This window comes from Nestor notabilis, unplaced genomic scaffold (assembly GCF_000696875.1).
Source record: "Nestor notabilis isolate BGI_N333 unplaced genomic scaffold, ASM69687v1 scaffold13804, whole genome shotgun sequence".
Lineage (NCBI taxonomy): Eukaryota > Metazoa > Chordata > Aves > Psittaciformes > Psittacidae > Nestor > Nestor notabilis.
In genome coordinates this window covers 29935-45354 of record NW_009924354.1, presented here as the reverse complement: position 1 = coordinate 45354, position 15420 = coordinate 29935, and the positions used below count along the sequence as shown (strand labels likewise).

General features: G+C 41.7%; 1 protein-coding gene across 1 annotated transcript in view; it reads right to left on the bottom strand.

Moving 5' to 3' along the window:
* Positions 1 to 1173: 1173 nt before the first annotated feature.
* WIF1 (WNT inhibitory factor 1) overlaps positions 1174 to 15420 on the bottom strand; it is a 21457-nt gene continuing 7210 nt past the window's right edge. The window contains exons 4-9 of the mRNA XM_010012574.1: positions 11913 to 12008; positions 10145 to 10240; positions 8681 to 8776; positions 4935 to 5030; positions 4231 to 4326; positions 1174 to 2004 (exon numbers count right to left, since the gene is read on the bottom strand). Of these exons, the coding sequence (XP_010010876.1) occupies positions 1883 to 2004; positions 4231 to 4326; positions 4935 to 5030; positions 8681 to 8776; positions 10145 to 10240; positions 11913 to 12008 (602 nt within the window). The 3' untranslated portion in view covers positions 1174 to 1882. The remainder of the gene's footprint in view (positions 2005 to 4230; positions 4327 to 4934; positions 5031 to 8680; positions 8777 to 10144; positions 10241 to 11912; positions 12009 to 15420) is intronic.

Below are 15420 nucleotides of genomic sequence, written 5' to 3'. Positions count from 1 at the left end.
TAGGGAAAAGCTCAGCTCTCACCCACAGCTGGTACTTTGCTACCAGAGGATCTGTACCCCAGGCTCCCCCACAGCAGGCCAGAGAGGTGCCAGGTGTCCCACTGGAGACATGAGCTTGAGGGCTGGGGGACCACCACTTTGGAACCCACCAGCCTTAGCTGTTACACATCCATGCCAAGAAAACTCCTTCTTCAACAAACCTGAGCTGTTTTACTGCCATCCTGGGGAGGGGTATCAGGCAAGTGGCCAAACCACCTTTTAGAGGCTGTTTCTCATTACTGGGGGACCCTGCCCCTCCTTCCTCAGCTGTGTTTCTCCCTGCACCAGACCAGGAGGGCTGCAGCCACGTGTGGTGGGGGGTTGGTCTCCTGTTGGATCAGGCTCGATGGGCAGCATCTACAGTCCCGCCACAAGAAAGACAACATAAAACCGGATCCTTGGGGAGCTGTCCTTCCTTTCTCTGGCCTAAGCAGTCTTTTTGCTTAGGCTGCGGATCCGTTGACTGAATAACACCAGCAAGCTGATGTTAATAAACTGGACCTTTTCCCTTTGTAACTCAAAACATCTCACTCGCTAAGATTAATTTTATACCCCAAATTATTTGTTATTTATTTATTTATCTCCCAGACAATAAGGTTCTCAGAACAGTACAGCAAGGATCAGTAACTATTTGTTGAAGTGGATAGCATTCTTCAGTGCTGCCAGAAACCATTTTCCATGCTTTCTAGCCACAGCACATTGTAAACTGCATGGCTCCTGGCTGTCACAAGAGGCAGCACCCAAATCTTCTACAGTCTGAACCAACACCACATGGGAGCATCACCCATGAAAAGGAAACATCACCAGGGCTGGACTATTACCTGCTTTGGCAGAGGGTCTGAGAAGAATATCCCAGGTACGGGGGGTGTCATGAACAGGGCACACCAGCTTGGCAGTGAAGGGAGGAAAAGGAGGATATGGTGAGCGCCAAATACAGGAAGAAAAACACCTGGTCTTTGGTGCTATCCCTCCCTTTGCTTTGGCACAAGAAGATGTTGCTCTTCTGAAATATTATTAAGAGCCATAGGGCTTAAAGCAGAGGCAGGGAAACCAACCCCACTGTGCCACTGTTTTATGAGGGTGCTCTAGAAGAACCATCATCCCAGCCCAGCAGGCCACACAGAGCACTACTCGAAAAACTAAAGCAGCATCTTTATTTTATACATAACTGTCAGTATAAAAAGTTTATTACATAAAAACTGTTTTGTTTACCATATATTATATTGCTTCAAGCTGTTGCAGAAAGTTCATACATTATAGTTCTACTTTGTTTGCAATGTATTACATTGGTTAAATGGCACCACTGCAGTGTATTTTTAATACACAGTACTTTGCAAAACTGTTAAGGCCTAAGAAAACATTGAATTCAGTTACTGAGTTTTTAAATTAGGCAATATATTTATTTATTTTTCTTAGGGAAAAGTCTAAATACACAATAGCAAAAATGTAAAATGCACCTTTCCTTTGTCTCAGGCAAATGAAATCTGAAGTCAATGAAATTACTCAGGTTAGCATCTACAAGGTTTTCTGCTTGAAAATTGTTACTTAATTTTTGGAAAATATTTGCAGCTATATAATCAAAAAAGAAAGTTTAAATGTAACTGAAGTATAATACAAAACACCATTCAAAGCACTGAAAGAAGAAGCCTATATAATCATGCTATAGAAGTATTTATAAAACTCAAAAGGAATAGTAAGTATCAGCTCAGTGGTTTATAATGAAGCTAATAAAATTCCAGCCAGTAATCTTAACTGTAATGAACAGCGTTTTAACATTCAATCCATGAGAGGTTAATGAAGGCTATGAACTTTGTGTAACACGAACCGTTTCAGATGTTGGAGTTCACCAGATATAATTGGATTCGGGTGGAACATGCCTCTCCTCGGCCCTTTTTGGCGAAGGCGGGTGCTGCCTGTGTTTGCTGCCTGCTGGCCTCAGGGCACTCAGACCGCTGGCTCCATACCCTGGAAAATTATCCAGTTCAAGAGAAGAGAAACCACAGAAGTGGGCTCACAATCCACAGCTAATATTTCAAGTGGAAACAGTCTCCCCAGTTTGAACAAAGGATGTTGCTATGCCTTGCACAAGCACTCGCCCCTCTCTGTGCCCCGCGGGATGGGCAACGTGCTGCCACATGGAAAGATGCTCTTGTCTCACCAGGGAGCCCACGGGACCATCAGCATGCCCAGGTTGTCACTCAACCCTTGGTTCATGCATGCACAGCCCATGCCAGGTGGGTGAGAGTCATAGTGATCTGCTGGGGACTGGCTCTAAAGAGGGGCACAAGCATGCCCAGGGGAGAATCTGCACTGGCTACCTGAGCTTGGCTTTGGTTTATGGCTGAATACAAAGAGAAAGAACAGCAGCGACAATAAACACCTGGGGGGAGGAGGGAAGCAGTCTGAAACAGGCTTAGCAGAGCTGCTTTGTTGTGGAAAATGAAAATGAACAATAAAAATGGAATTCAAAGTACATGTTGTAATTATTCATAGTTTCATTTACCCATCTCATTACTCACAGCTGACGGAAATTACTTTGAAAAACTGAGTCCCCTGTTTGATTTTTTTAACCACTTCTTTTTAAGATAACTGATTTACCAAGGAGACATCCATTTGATACAGGATGAAGTAAGTCTCTCAAATTGACTATAAATCTCCTCTCAAGAACAGGAGATGTCTGGTTTTAGTTGCAAAGAACGACTGGCAGTACATGCACTTGTATGTGCAATTTAAGCCCTACATGGGCACTTAAAATGGGAGTGAATTTTACCCGAATGGTCTGTTCTCAGTTTCTTTCCTAAATGCAAAGACAGTTTCGCAGTGTTAAACGCAGCAGGACTAGCCAAACTCCAAGTAATGAAGTCTGGAAAACCTTGGAGGTGGCAATAATGTGTGACTACTGACTCCTCATAACAAGGCAGTTATGAGTTTTGGGTTTACTGTAGGGGTAATTACTTCTTTGGGCATGGTCGCCCATAGCACGTATTTTTTATTCACTTGCTGAGTTCTTTGTAAGAAGAGTATGACAGGAAGAAAAAGTTCACATTGAACCTAAGAATTGAAGTTCATATAGGTTCATTTCCATGTAAATTTTTTCTAACCATAACTTACATTAATGTGATTTCTCCTTCAGAGAATGTCATGAATAGTTAACATAAGTCCATTAACTAACAGCAGACTAACAGTCCCCAAACCTAATTTTCACAGCAAAATCCATTTTAGTTAGGTAATACTTATTTTTTAATGAAACAACTATATTTATTCTAACACATTTTAATGTGATACAAATCACAGGCATCAACAGCATTTAATAAAAACAAACATTCAGTTGATGTTGCAATATAAGGTTCACCTTTCTCATGGTTAATTGGTGGGTCTTACAGCTGCAAAATTTCTCAACTTTTTTATTACTGACACTTAAAACACTAAAAATGAATCATTAGCTAACAGTGATAAATATTAATACCTCATAGAAGGATGTACAGAATGTGGCTTGAAGATCTGCTGTTACAGCACTGTTGCACATCAAATACCAAAATTAAATCTGAAGTTCTTAGTGGATATACTCAACTGCATTTCAGACAATTTTATAGTGCTATTTTAAACCCACTGAAATGATCAGTTGCTTTAATAGGCGTCAAATGGACCAAAAATTACAACAGAAATTAATTTTAAGGAATTTAACTTTGCTTTGAGACAATACATTTTGTAGTCTGTGGAGCATGGGTGGGAAGAGGAAGAGAAAACTGAAGTTGTTAAGCATAGATCTTGCATAACTCTTGAAGATTTCCCCAGTTTCTAAAGGACGTTTCATTTTTCTAAGTTTTAATCTGCTTTAAAACCTGAGTTTTATTTCTAAAAATGCATACCCAACATTACTAAAGAGTACTGAAGGACTTTATACCCCTTCTATACTATAGGTGGAAGACATGCAAGGTCATCTGGAAATTTTGTTGATACCAGATTCTGGAATTTCTAATACAAGGGTGATGTTGGTAAAACATTTTCAAATTATTCTGAGGGGGTTTTTTTAGTTACAATTATTGAGTATGGAAAATCTTTGGTTTATTGTTTGGATTAAAGATTACAAAAAAATGGAGTGCTGGAAAGGCTCTTGAAGCAGTCATTTCTGAACAGCATCATATGTGTAAGACCCCTGATATGGACTCTCGGGGTTTGTTTCTCACTTACTTTTATTGCAGTGTCTCCCGTGCCAGCCTTCCTTGCACTGGCATTTATTGGGCTCAACACAGGTGCCATACAGACCACAGCTGGGTTCACAGACAGCTGTAAGAAAGCAAGAGAATACACCTGACCTCTTGACATTTCATCCAGAGACAGAGCCGCATATTTGGTTTCCCTGCTGTTCACCACAATGGGTTGATCCTGGCACAGGCTGGGGCAGTCCCAGGAAATCTGTGTCTTTGCACTGCATGTGCGCAGAGCCCCAGCACAGTTCACACCCCCTTCACCTGCAAGGTCTGGCTCAGTCTCTGGCAGAGACAAGCAGATCGAACAGAAGAGCTCAGTGTCCACCAGAACCAGCAGGAGAAGGAGGGTAGCTCCCAGCATCCCTCCCACAATGTGCTCCCACTGGATTTTAACATTGCAATGTATTGACATTTTATTAAGCTATTGACATTTTATACTGCTATCACTGAGCTGACACATTGCTGTTTTATAGAAACTCGGGGTACAGAAGAGACTGCGCAGAGGCTTTTGTAAAAAAATGTTTCTGGTTTTATAATTCCCTTAGGTTTGGTGTATGCTTTATGTCCATAAAGTAAATTAATGAAATACTTTGACAACAATTAGTGCTGACATTATGTACAAAGATACTGTCCAGCCAACTTGATCAGTCCCACAAGGACTGATGGAGTGGCTTTGGTACTTACGCTTTGAACACAGGTCTCCCTGGTAGCCTTTGGAGCACTTGCATTTATTCTTACCAGTACATTTGCCTCCATTTCGACAGGGCTGATGGCATTTACCTAGAAGTTGAAAACATGAAAACAATAGTCTTAGTCCCCTGCACCTCCTGGAGGCAGTCTCTGAGAAACCTGTCTTGTACCCAAAAAACTCATTGGATGCTCGTGTAAGAGTGTGCACTATGGATCCATCAAGAACACTCTTCTGCACAGCTGTCCTTCCAATTTATGTGCATTCTTCTGTTTGGGAAATATGTCAATAATTTGGCACAGCCAAAGCCTGTGTGTCCATGCAGCTTTTGCCTGGATTTGTGCCACCCAGATTCTGCAGAGTCAGAGTCTTGTCCTCCTCACTCTTTGTGGGAGAGGCAGCACTGTCCAGACTTCATGTTTGCAAACACTGAGGTCCATACCCAGGGAACAAAAGTGGAAGAAAACCTGGTGGTGTTCAAGATTGATTTTAAGCAATAGGATGCTCAGGAACTAACAGGTATGGCTGCTACATGCAGACTATAAATAGACTGTGTCTGTTAGAGTGTAACACAAGGCTGTGAAGCACCACGATGCTGTGGATGGTGCAGTGAGTGCTGTTCCACACCACAGATCAGAATCTAAAGGTGCATTAAAAAAGCATGCCCTTCTTTCCTGTTTGCAAAGAACAGAGCATCTCTGGTAACAGTAATTAGAACTGGCAGACATTTTTCAAGGATTTTAGTCTGGAAGTCACTTTCCCTCACGTTCATGCTTTGGCAAAGGAAGGCACTGGGTCTGGTAGTGCTGTTGTAGGAAGGTTTGTTTGGCCCTGACTCGCCTGGAATGGAGAAGGTCCACGCTAGTGGACTACTGGATCCACATTCAGGTTCCTGCTGGGCTTCACTCGCACCAAGATGTTTCTTCAAACTTAATGTCAAGTCTCCCATCACCAGACTGTCAATCCCTTGCTAGGTCATCCCCGGCCGAGGGGGGCTCAGTGCCACATCCCACATGGGCATCCAGAGACTACACCCTCAGTCCCTTGCCTCCTCAGTCCCTTGCTTGCAGTGAAGCTTTTCCCACTGTTGTCCACAGCAAACAAACAAAATAGCTCTTCCTAGGTTTAGCACTAATATTTACCTGAATCTGTGAGCAAACAAAATCTGGAACCTGGGGAAGCAAACTGCTTCCTTTCCTTTTTTCTTTTAATAAAGAACGTTAACTAAAACCTGCACATGATAATTTAAGCATCAACACTGGCTTGCTGTGCTGGAAACCTTAGCAAATGTGCTCATCTCACAGACTGCCCCCATGGGAGGTCAATACCCCAGGCAGAGCTTATTTACCTCTCAACCCCAGCAGACTTCTGTGATGCATGTGTGTATCGTCAATATAAAAGAAACATTTGTTCCTACTGCGCATAATTATTTTAATAGCCCTGAAACAAGCTTTGTAACCAGCTGAGGAAACAAACAGTGCTAAGAAGAGTTTCTGCAAAAGCACAATTTCACCACAGAAGCCTCTGGAGAGGGAACCTTTAGATATTCTAATTTGCAGTGCTAAGGAAAACCATGACTTTTCCTAATTGTTGAAGTAAACCCAGAGATTATGGGTGAAGGGTTGTGATACCGACTTCCACAGAGTTGCATTAGGCAAGCATTTGGCTCAGCACAGCCCAATTAACTTCGGACTAGGATATTTTCACAGAATGAAGGAAAGAATAATAACTTTCTCTGTTATTGACTGAGAAATAGAAAAAGCAACAAAACAGCTGATGACAAATAGGGGAGGAATCCAAAACAAAATAAATGCTTCTGGACTCAAACTGAAACACTAATTAGAGACAATGCATAACTATAGCTAGAAAAAAATCTGGAAGACTTTGAATGCTTGTTAGTATTATAAACTGGGTCCAGTACATTTCCCAGGAGAGCAATTCAACTATTAGACAAGCACTTTTTAAACAATATTAAAAAACCCCGAAACAATGTTGTTTTCAGAAGATGGCTTTCTGCCTGTTGAAAGGTTTTCCTTCTTTGTTATTTCAAGACCCCCATGACTGAACATAGCTGGCCTGGAAAGAAACTGAGCTGTGTTTCTCTGGTGTTTCTAAGCCTCATCTAGCATTTCTTGCAGTCTTCCACTGTTGCGCTGGCACTGGTGCAGTGCCCAGAGGGGGTAGCGGTCATCAGTCATGGTCTAACAATTGCTGTCTGAGCTTTGCAGAAGCCAAGGCAAGTGCATAGCTTTCCTTGCTCTCATCGACATCATCCCAGTTTAACTCCTAGCATAGTGTGATCCTGAATTTTTTTTCCTTTCTTTTGTACAGGAACTAGTTTAGTGCCTGTATTTTAATTAATTTGAGTTGGACAGGTAAGCCTTCACAAGAAACCAAAGTCAGCTGCACCTGTCCCAAGCAACAGTAGACAAAAATGAGCTTGAGTCCCTCAGACTCAGTAAGATCAGCTCTAAGAATTCTCCTCAAAAAAACAGCACTGAAATAAAATAGGTGGTTCTCAAACTTTGAACCAAACCTTATTTATCATCTGAGAAATATCAAAGCTGACTGCTTGGGAATTGAAAAAAGAAATGGGGTTCTGTCATAGTGTCAAATTTGAACTTGATGTAAACAAAGGTGAATTCAGTGGAAACTCACACTTATTGCTGATATCTGATCTGAATTTATATCAAAGAACAACTTCTATTAAGTCCCATATTGGCTGACAGCATGCTACGAGTTTATTTCCACGTGTTTCCAAAGTATCTGATGATACAAATTTCAGAACTGTGAGAAGATCCAGTGTACTCATGCATACATATTAAAAAATCAGCTTTTAGGTATCCCAGGCCAAATGACGCTCTCTGTGCTTCTGTGAAGATGCTGGGGAACATTGGTGAGGTTATTTACAGCAGGAGAAGCTCCTTGCACAGTGTCCTCTTAGAAGCTTTAAGCCCCAAAAGAACAGCCTGGGAGTACGTTCTCAAAATGCTCATATTCCATTCAAGTGTGGGGAACTATAGAATTAATCCAATTTAACAGAGCTGTGAGAAAACTCTTCTTTTAGTGAGATCAAATATTTGACAGCTGACCTCCCAGGTCTGTTCCAGCCTAACCATATCTCCATAACCCCCAGATTTATACAGCACACTTAGATCAACCATGAGCTAAAATATTTTGAACTGTTTGATGCTAAACTTCTGAAAATAGCGAAACTTTTGATGTTCGTGACACAGAATTGCAAGTTGCCATGTGAATGCAACTTGATATGTTACATAAAAGCATTTAGCTCTTATAGTTCATCCCTTCCTTTGCCCCAGACCCTTTCATTCTGAACTTACAGTAGCCCTTTGACAGATGTGAGCTCAAAAGTGATCTGCTGTGCCCAAGTGTGAATTGCCAGAACATTTGAAAATAGCTGCTCCACACAGGCTTGGCACAACAGCACATCTGTCTGCCACAGAGCATTGCTTGCATACTTAACAGCTTGAGTATTGTCACCAAGCCCAGTTACTAGTAAAAAGAAAACAAGATAGGGGATGAAATGGTCTAGCAATAAGTCAAACTTACTAGTAGGAAGTACCTTTGGAGGCATGTGGCATCTAACCCTCTGAAGGCCCCAACCTGCCATGTGAGACCCTCACTGTGAGCCCAGCAGAGGCAAATTGCACGTCATCATACAGACACTGACACTAGAAGAAGCTGACATAAGAGAAAGCAAACACATGGAGATGCTACTCACTAATTTCACATTGGTCTCCTTCATAGCCCGAAGGACAAATGCATTTTCCCAGATAGAAACACGTTCCTCCATTGAAACAGGTTGTTGTACAGTTTGCTGAAACAAATAAACCAGGAATTAACTAAGCAGTAATATGAACTCAATCTGACTTGGCCTTAATGTTTTCTACTGCTCATCATAAATAAACATTGAGTATGTTTTAAAAAGTTGCATTAACATCTTCTATTCGGTTTACAAAGGAAGACAGAAATGTGTTTCTTCCTACATCATGCTTGCCACAGGCATACACACAAGTCAATATAGAAAGAGACAAGTGAACCATACAGCAGTAAGATCCATGAGGACAGATTGTGTTACATCTTTACCAGTCCTCACATGTAAAGCTCTTTGAAGGATCAAGGCATTATTGCTATTGTAATTGACAGTGTGTGATAAAAGGAGCTAGGACTTCAATCTAGGACTGGAAGTTACTTCTACAAGAGGGTACTTCACTGCAGTCCTTAATTAATTCTTTGACTAGAAAGAAACCTTTATAAGATTTTGCTGTGTGGTGACATAGATGCAAATGCTGCGTCTCTCACCTGCCAAGTTACATATATTGTGTTAGACATGACTTTTCAGCAGACAGCTGGGATTCACATTAATCTTTCAAGACATTGAGAGCGTTTCATTACAGAGCACTTTCGAAACATTTTTAAATGTGGTAGAAGCCTCATCAAGGACCAGATACAAGTCAGAAGGACACTGACAACATTCAGCAGTCTGTGCAAGCATACCTAAAGGCCCAGGAAGGTTCCCATTATTTTCCAGAAAGTCCACTGGGACCTTTTGCATTTAGTCTTTACTTCATATAGTCTGGCAACAATGAACGTTCTGTAATTTGCTCTGCCGTGAGCAGGTCAGTTAAATTTCTGCAGGAAACTACTCAAGTTTTTCCTATGTGGTAGCTTGAACTGTACCAAATTACTGTTCTGAACAACTGATTGTTCCTTTTAATCCTTCCTGAGCCACAATGCAGCACCAAAAAATGAATAGCTGCTTATTTTTTATCTGTCTAGATGCAGCAAATTAATGAGCTAAATAATCAGTAAAAGTAATTTTACTCCAGGAAAATAGATTCAGATAGATTATTTTTTCCCCTAGGCCAGAAATATAAGTGAATTTTGTGGTAGGTCCCACAGCTTTCAATGGGTCAACTAAAGTGATTGTCTAAATTACTCTTCAGAGAGCTGGTGTATATGGATGCCTGCACACCCAGCTGTGAAAGCACTGCAAATCCCTACATTCTTCCAGCAGCTGCCAGGCTGTGTTAGAGCATCTGTTTGAAGAACCACAAAACATTTAGAACTTCATCACTTACCTGACTTTCCAAAATCCACTCCTAAAGGGAAACTGGCACAGGTGAATAAAAAGAGGCTGCAGGATATGGAGCCTGAGAATGGTTAGGTTTTAGGTGGCAGTTACCTTTGTCACAGTTGATGCCATAGAAGCCTGGGGGGCAGATGCAGAGGCCAGGTGTAATGCAAAGCCCACCATTCTGGCAGCGTGGAGTACACAGTGCTGAGGAGCCGGAAGAACAGAAACACATCACTGGCATGATAGCAGCTGTCCATGTAAATACACTGCACATTGACTCTTTAAGCTACTTTTCCTTCTGCTGAATGTAATGTCACCTTCGCAAAGCACCTTTGTCAAGCACCTTTGCCAGTGGATTATATCAATTACATCTCTGGTTTGTATTTGGCAATTTGTATATAGTATTACTAAAAAAGGTGAACATTAAAGTAAGTTCAAATCTGGTTCCATACATAAGCAGACATTGTCTCTTGTACAGTTTAGTTCAAAACAGAAGAGAGCAAAGTGCCCACCTACACTGTCAGGTTATTTGAAGTTCCCCCAGACCTCTATGTCCTCTCTATGGACCTTCAGTCCTCAATATAATTGGACTCCGGTGCAGCAGTTGGTGCCTCAGCTCTGCAGAAAGGACTGTCTCCTTAGAAGCTGTGCTCAGAGGTGTCAGTAATTCAGTGTGGTTCCCAGGCAGGGTTTACAATAAACGCTCCCTTCTCCCTCTTCATTCCTGAGCATAACATGGCTACCTAATTTAGGGTAGGGAAGCCTGCTGTGTGGCCAGATTTGGTGGCCATACTGCCCTGCATGCTCCCTTTGAACCTTCTTCAGAGCCCCTGCGCTCTGCCAAGACTCCTCTGCAGTTGTGGTGACCCCACAAAGCTCTTCCAGGGAGGCATGTCAGGAGGCACGGCTTCATTTCGTGGTTGCCTTTAATTGTGTCTACATGCAATGAGGTTAGGTTCATACTAGTGAGTTAAGCATCACCCAGGCATGGGGCCTAATGGGGGCACAGGATAACCCATCTTGTGAAATTTTTGGTGCTGTTCCTGGCATGGCTTTGTCCCCAGTAGACCAGTGGCCATAGACTCTTCCTAGCAGAGAGTCTGGAGGGGTGTTTTTTGGAGACTAAGATAGTTTATTAAACATACGAATGTAAGCTATGCTGTGCCAGTTGGCCTCCAGGCCAGAGAACAGTCCCTGATTCCTTTGTACTCAATCTTTTAGATGTAACCAAAGCATTTGGCAGTGGAAGAATGGCAATGGGGATGGTTTGCTCCACGTCAAGTCACCCTGGGGAGAGTCTGCCACGGGGGGAGAAGGAAGAAGAGACATGAAGGAGTGCTGGTTTCCTCAGCAAGTCACACCGTTTTCTTGACCCTTCACTCCTGGAAATGTCATCTGGGGCTATTAGTCACTAATGGAACGGAAAAGAAGACTCTGTCCTTCATCTTCCCATCTTCGTTGTCAGCCTGCCTACAAATTAGATCTTATCTCCAAATAAACAAATGCAGAACAACTAAATTCCTGCGCTTTGCTTCCCAGCTATTCCTCATTAGCAGAAGAATTTTATTTCATCTTTTTGCCAGATGGATTCCCTGTGATTAAGGATCACTTAACTTTTGTGTCAGTTTTTGTTAAAAGCAGCCTCTTAGAGAGAAAACATTTTTCTTGTAAGCAACAAGAAAATTTTCAACCATGGTCTGTTTCCAATAGTCCATGGTTGATAATAGTAATTCCCTTACATGTGTGGACTCAAAATATATGAAATCTTCAGAATAGGCCATTTTTATTTTTAGGAGAGGCTGCAGAGCAGTAGCTACAGTTTTGTTGAGACTACAATAAAGAAGACAGTTAAGAAGATTTTTTTTTCTTAAATTACCTTTCTCACAGTGAGGCCCGTAAAATCCATCTGGACATTCACAGACGTGTCTTTCATTGCAAAATCCTCCGTTTCTGCATCCTCCTGGACACTCTGCTGCATAAAATACAACAATCTTAATTAAATAGTATATAATTCAGCTACCAGCCAAGTCTTGGTAGGATCAGTATGTTCCTTTGATACAACAGTAAAAACATTTGCTGACAGACAGGCATATATTGACAGAAATGGAAGTTCAGCTGAAATCTACTCAAGAGAAATTAGGGGGGTTTTTTGTTAGTCCACAAATAGAGGTTTCATAACGTGTTCAGACAAATGCGCTATGTGCTTGTTGACAGACTGTGCATTTCCTTTGCTGTGCTGCTCTGTAAGTGCACAAGCAATGTGGATGCTCTGCTCAATCCAACCCTTTCTCCTCTGTGCGGAAATGAGCAGGCGGCTCAGTGCAGGACTTGCATCACTGGTTAGACCTGCCTTCAGTATGCAGGACCAGTTTCAATTTTTGCGGCCTTAAGTGGACTGCACTGCCACTTGCATTGCATTAATTGCTAGCTCTGTTACTACTGAGGTGATAAAGTGATGAAATCTGTATTCAAATGAAAGAGTCAGCTTCAAGGCTAAATGAAAGAAGGACAGAAAGAACGATGACAGAATTCCTGCACAATAGTCCTACATCATCATCCAGTTCTTGGTCATATCACAACTATTGATCAAACATTGGTAAAACTATTTGGCAACTTTGGCTGTATTATGTAAGGATGCGAAATGCCTCTGGGTACCACCATCCTCAGAACACCAGTGTCCATCGAACAAGAGGCAAAATAAACAGAACCTTATGGAACTCCATGAAAACATGATTGCTGGGTAGGAAAACAATTACTCAAAAATACCTTCCCAGATCTCTCACTGAGAATAAGGCAGGCAGGAGATCTGCCTACTCCCATTAGAAAAACCTAACACCACTAGTGATGAGTGTTACCAGGGCCACATGGCAGCTTTAGCAGAGCAGGCATGACCTCGATGCTATGTGACACTCCAAGTGACAAGGTTCAGAAACTGATGTAGACTAAAATGTCTCAACCCAAACTCAACCCCAAAATTTATTACACAGCAATGGCTGTAATGTGGGCATCACATCTTATTTTCACTTTTCCTTTGGTGCAACAATGCTGTAAACACATGTCACTGACAACACTTGCCAACAGCATCCTTACCTTTTTCCCACTGCCTCATCAGGAAGTGTGGATGTACGTACCTAGGCTATAAAGATGTACCATTGATTCACACCAATTCCCAACTGAATAATAGCTGAGTTCAAACTGAAGTGGTTACAGCCTTTAAGGTGCATTTGTTAAAAGTGGCAAGGAATATCAGGATGTCTATAACTTCAGGAGGGTCAAGTTGCCTGAGACATTTCTGCAGCCCACAGAGATTCTTATTAGCTCATATTAATACAGAGGAAAACAATCCTGGACTTAAAAAGTTTGAATCATTTCACCTTCTAATATGACTCAGGTGACATATCTGTAGTTAAACTCATACACAAATAAACTCTCGGTTTTGAAAATTCATCCCATAGCTGATTAAAGCCACATGAAATGATGGCTGCTATAACTACACACAGTATTCTGCTGCACTCACATAATAGCTCTCTCTATTCAGTAGGATGTGAGGGGTAATTCCAAGACTAAGCAAAAGGAAAAGAACACCTGATATACTGGTCGGGTGGGCGGATATTGCATACAGCTGCCAAATGAACAGGAAAGAGAGTGGAGGAAAGGGGTGATTCTAAAATGCTCTCCTATCCAAGACCATAGGTACATGAAACAAGAAGTGTTTCTTTAAAAGTAAAGCTGTTCATAGCAGTAGTAATAGTGGTAAAGACTTTCTGGTCTTCCTGTGTTCCAACAAGAACTGTACTCTAGGACCCTTTCTGGAAATGCTTCTCTCTTTGTACCCGAAGGCAGAGCTGCTATTCATTACAGAAAATCCATGCTTAAATACATACCATTTCAAACAGAAAAATAGGAAAACATAATTCTTTTGTGGCCACCTCTTAGCCACAACAAATCCTTTCCTCTCCCACAAAAATGATCCTTCAATCCCCTCACTTCCTCTGGCAAGGGCCCTTCTGGATGGCCAAGAATGACTGGAAACAGTGACCAGGGCCCCAGCAGGAGGAATTGGAGCTTCTCACCACAAACAACATCTTTCAGAGGAAGGAAATTCACCCCTACTCTAACACTAACCAGTAAGCACATTCTCATCCTCTGACATCTGTTCCAAAACACTGCAGTGTCCACCTTATCAGACAGAGGGCAGGAATGGGAGTTATCCCAAAATCATCCAGTATGTGCTGGAAGAGATGAGGTGAGAAAACTCCTCCTCTGCCCACCTCTAGAGTGGGCATCCTTGTGCCTCTCAGCTGGATCCAAGAACAAAAGGCTGGGACAATAATCATCTCCAGCTTTTCTGAAAGGCCACATGATGTCATACTGCTAAAGTGTTAAATATTATATCTCATATCAAAATGGTAACAACATGAACAGCAACAACCAGTGTCACAGAAATGCTAACTTCAATGAATGCTACTACTAACTGGTTTGGAGCTGTCTCTGTTTAAGCCATATTTTTCCACAATATAGACCTGTAACTCTGCTGTCTCTATTAGATTACTCCAACACTATTTCCAAAGTCTATTAAGTTCAGCATCTTTGGACTGAACTGAAAATAAAAAGATAGCAAATGTTTTGTATTGTATTTACATCAGACACACAACTCCATACTTGGGATCTGATTGATTTTGCTTCCATTAAACCCTTATTTTTCTTCCTGTTTTTCTGCCCACTTTTTCTCCCCCTCCTCCACTTTGCCTGGGCTAATTGGCAGCAGCAAGGCTTCAAAGGACACAAGCAGCTTTGCTATTTAGGTGTAGTGAGGTTTCAAAGAATAAATAGCTCTTGCTCCTGCTGGTCGCTCTTTGAAGACATGCTACAGTCAGTTAGCTCAGAGAAAAGAGAACAGACAAGAAAGTGTAGGACTAGGAACAAAGATTTAACAGGAGAATAAAAATCTCATTCTTTGTACATCAGCCCCGCATGGGTTGATTTGATACAATTGCACATGACATGGGATAACTGCCTTATCTTAGATACTGACTTTTCAGTTTCCACAGCCACAGCCTCAGTTTAAAGTGGTAATTATAATTGTCTGTAGTGTATCAAATTAATCCAGAAATCATATTACATAGTGTTTGTGGTTCCTAGACTGATTGCTTAAATAGGTTCCCTCCCTTCCAAGTAAACACTGCAATAACTTCATGGTGTCTTTCCTCTACCAGTGCATCCTGTGCATGTTTACTGCTTGATGACTGCAAGTATTGAGGGCCAACTTGCACCACCTTACCTGTATCCAAAACCAAGAGGTTGTCATCTGAGCTCCAGAAAAAGCCAACTTTTGCAGAACTTTTCTGATTTAGGATTTTTGCATTTGGTTTGGATGTATGCAA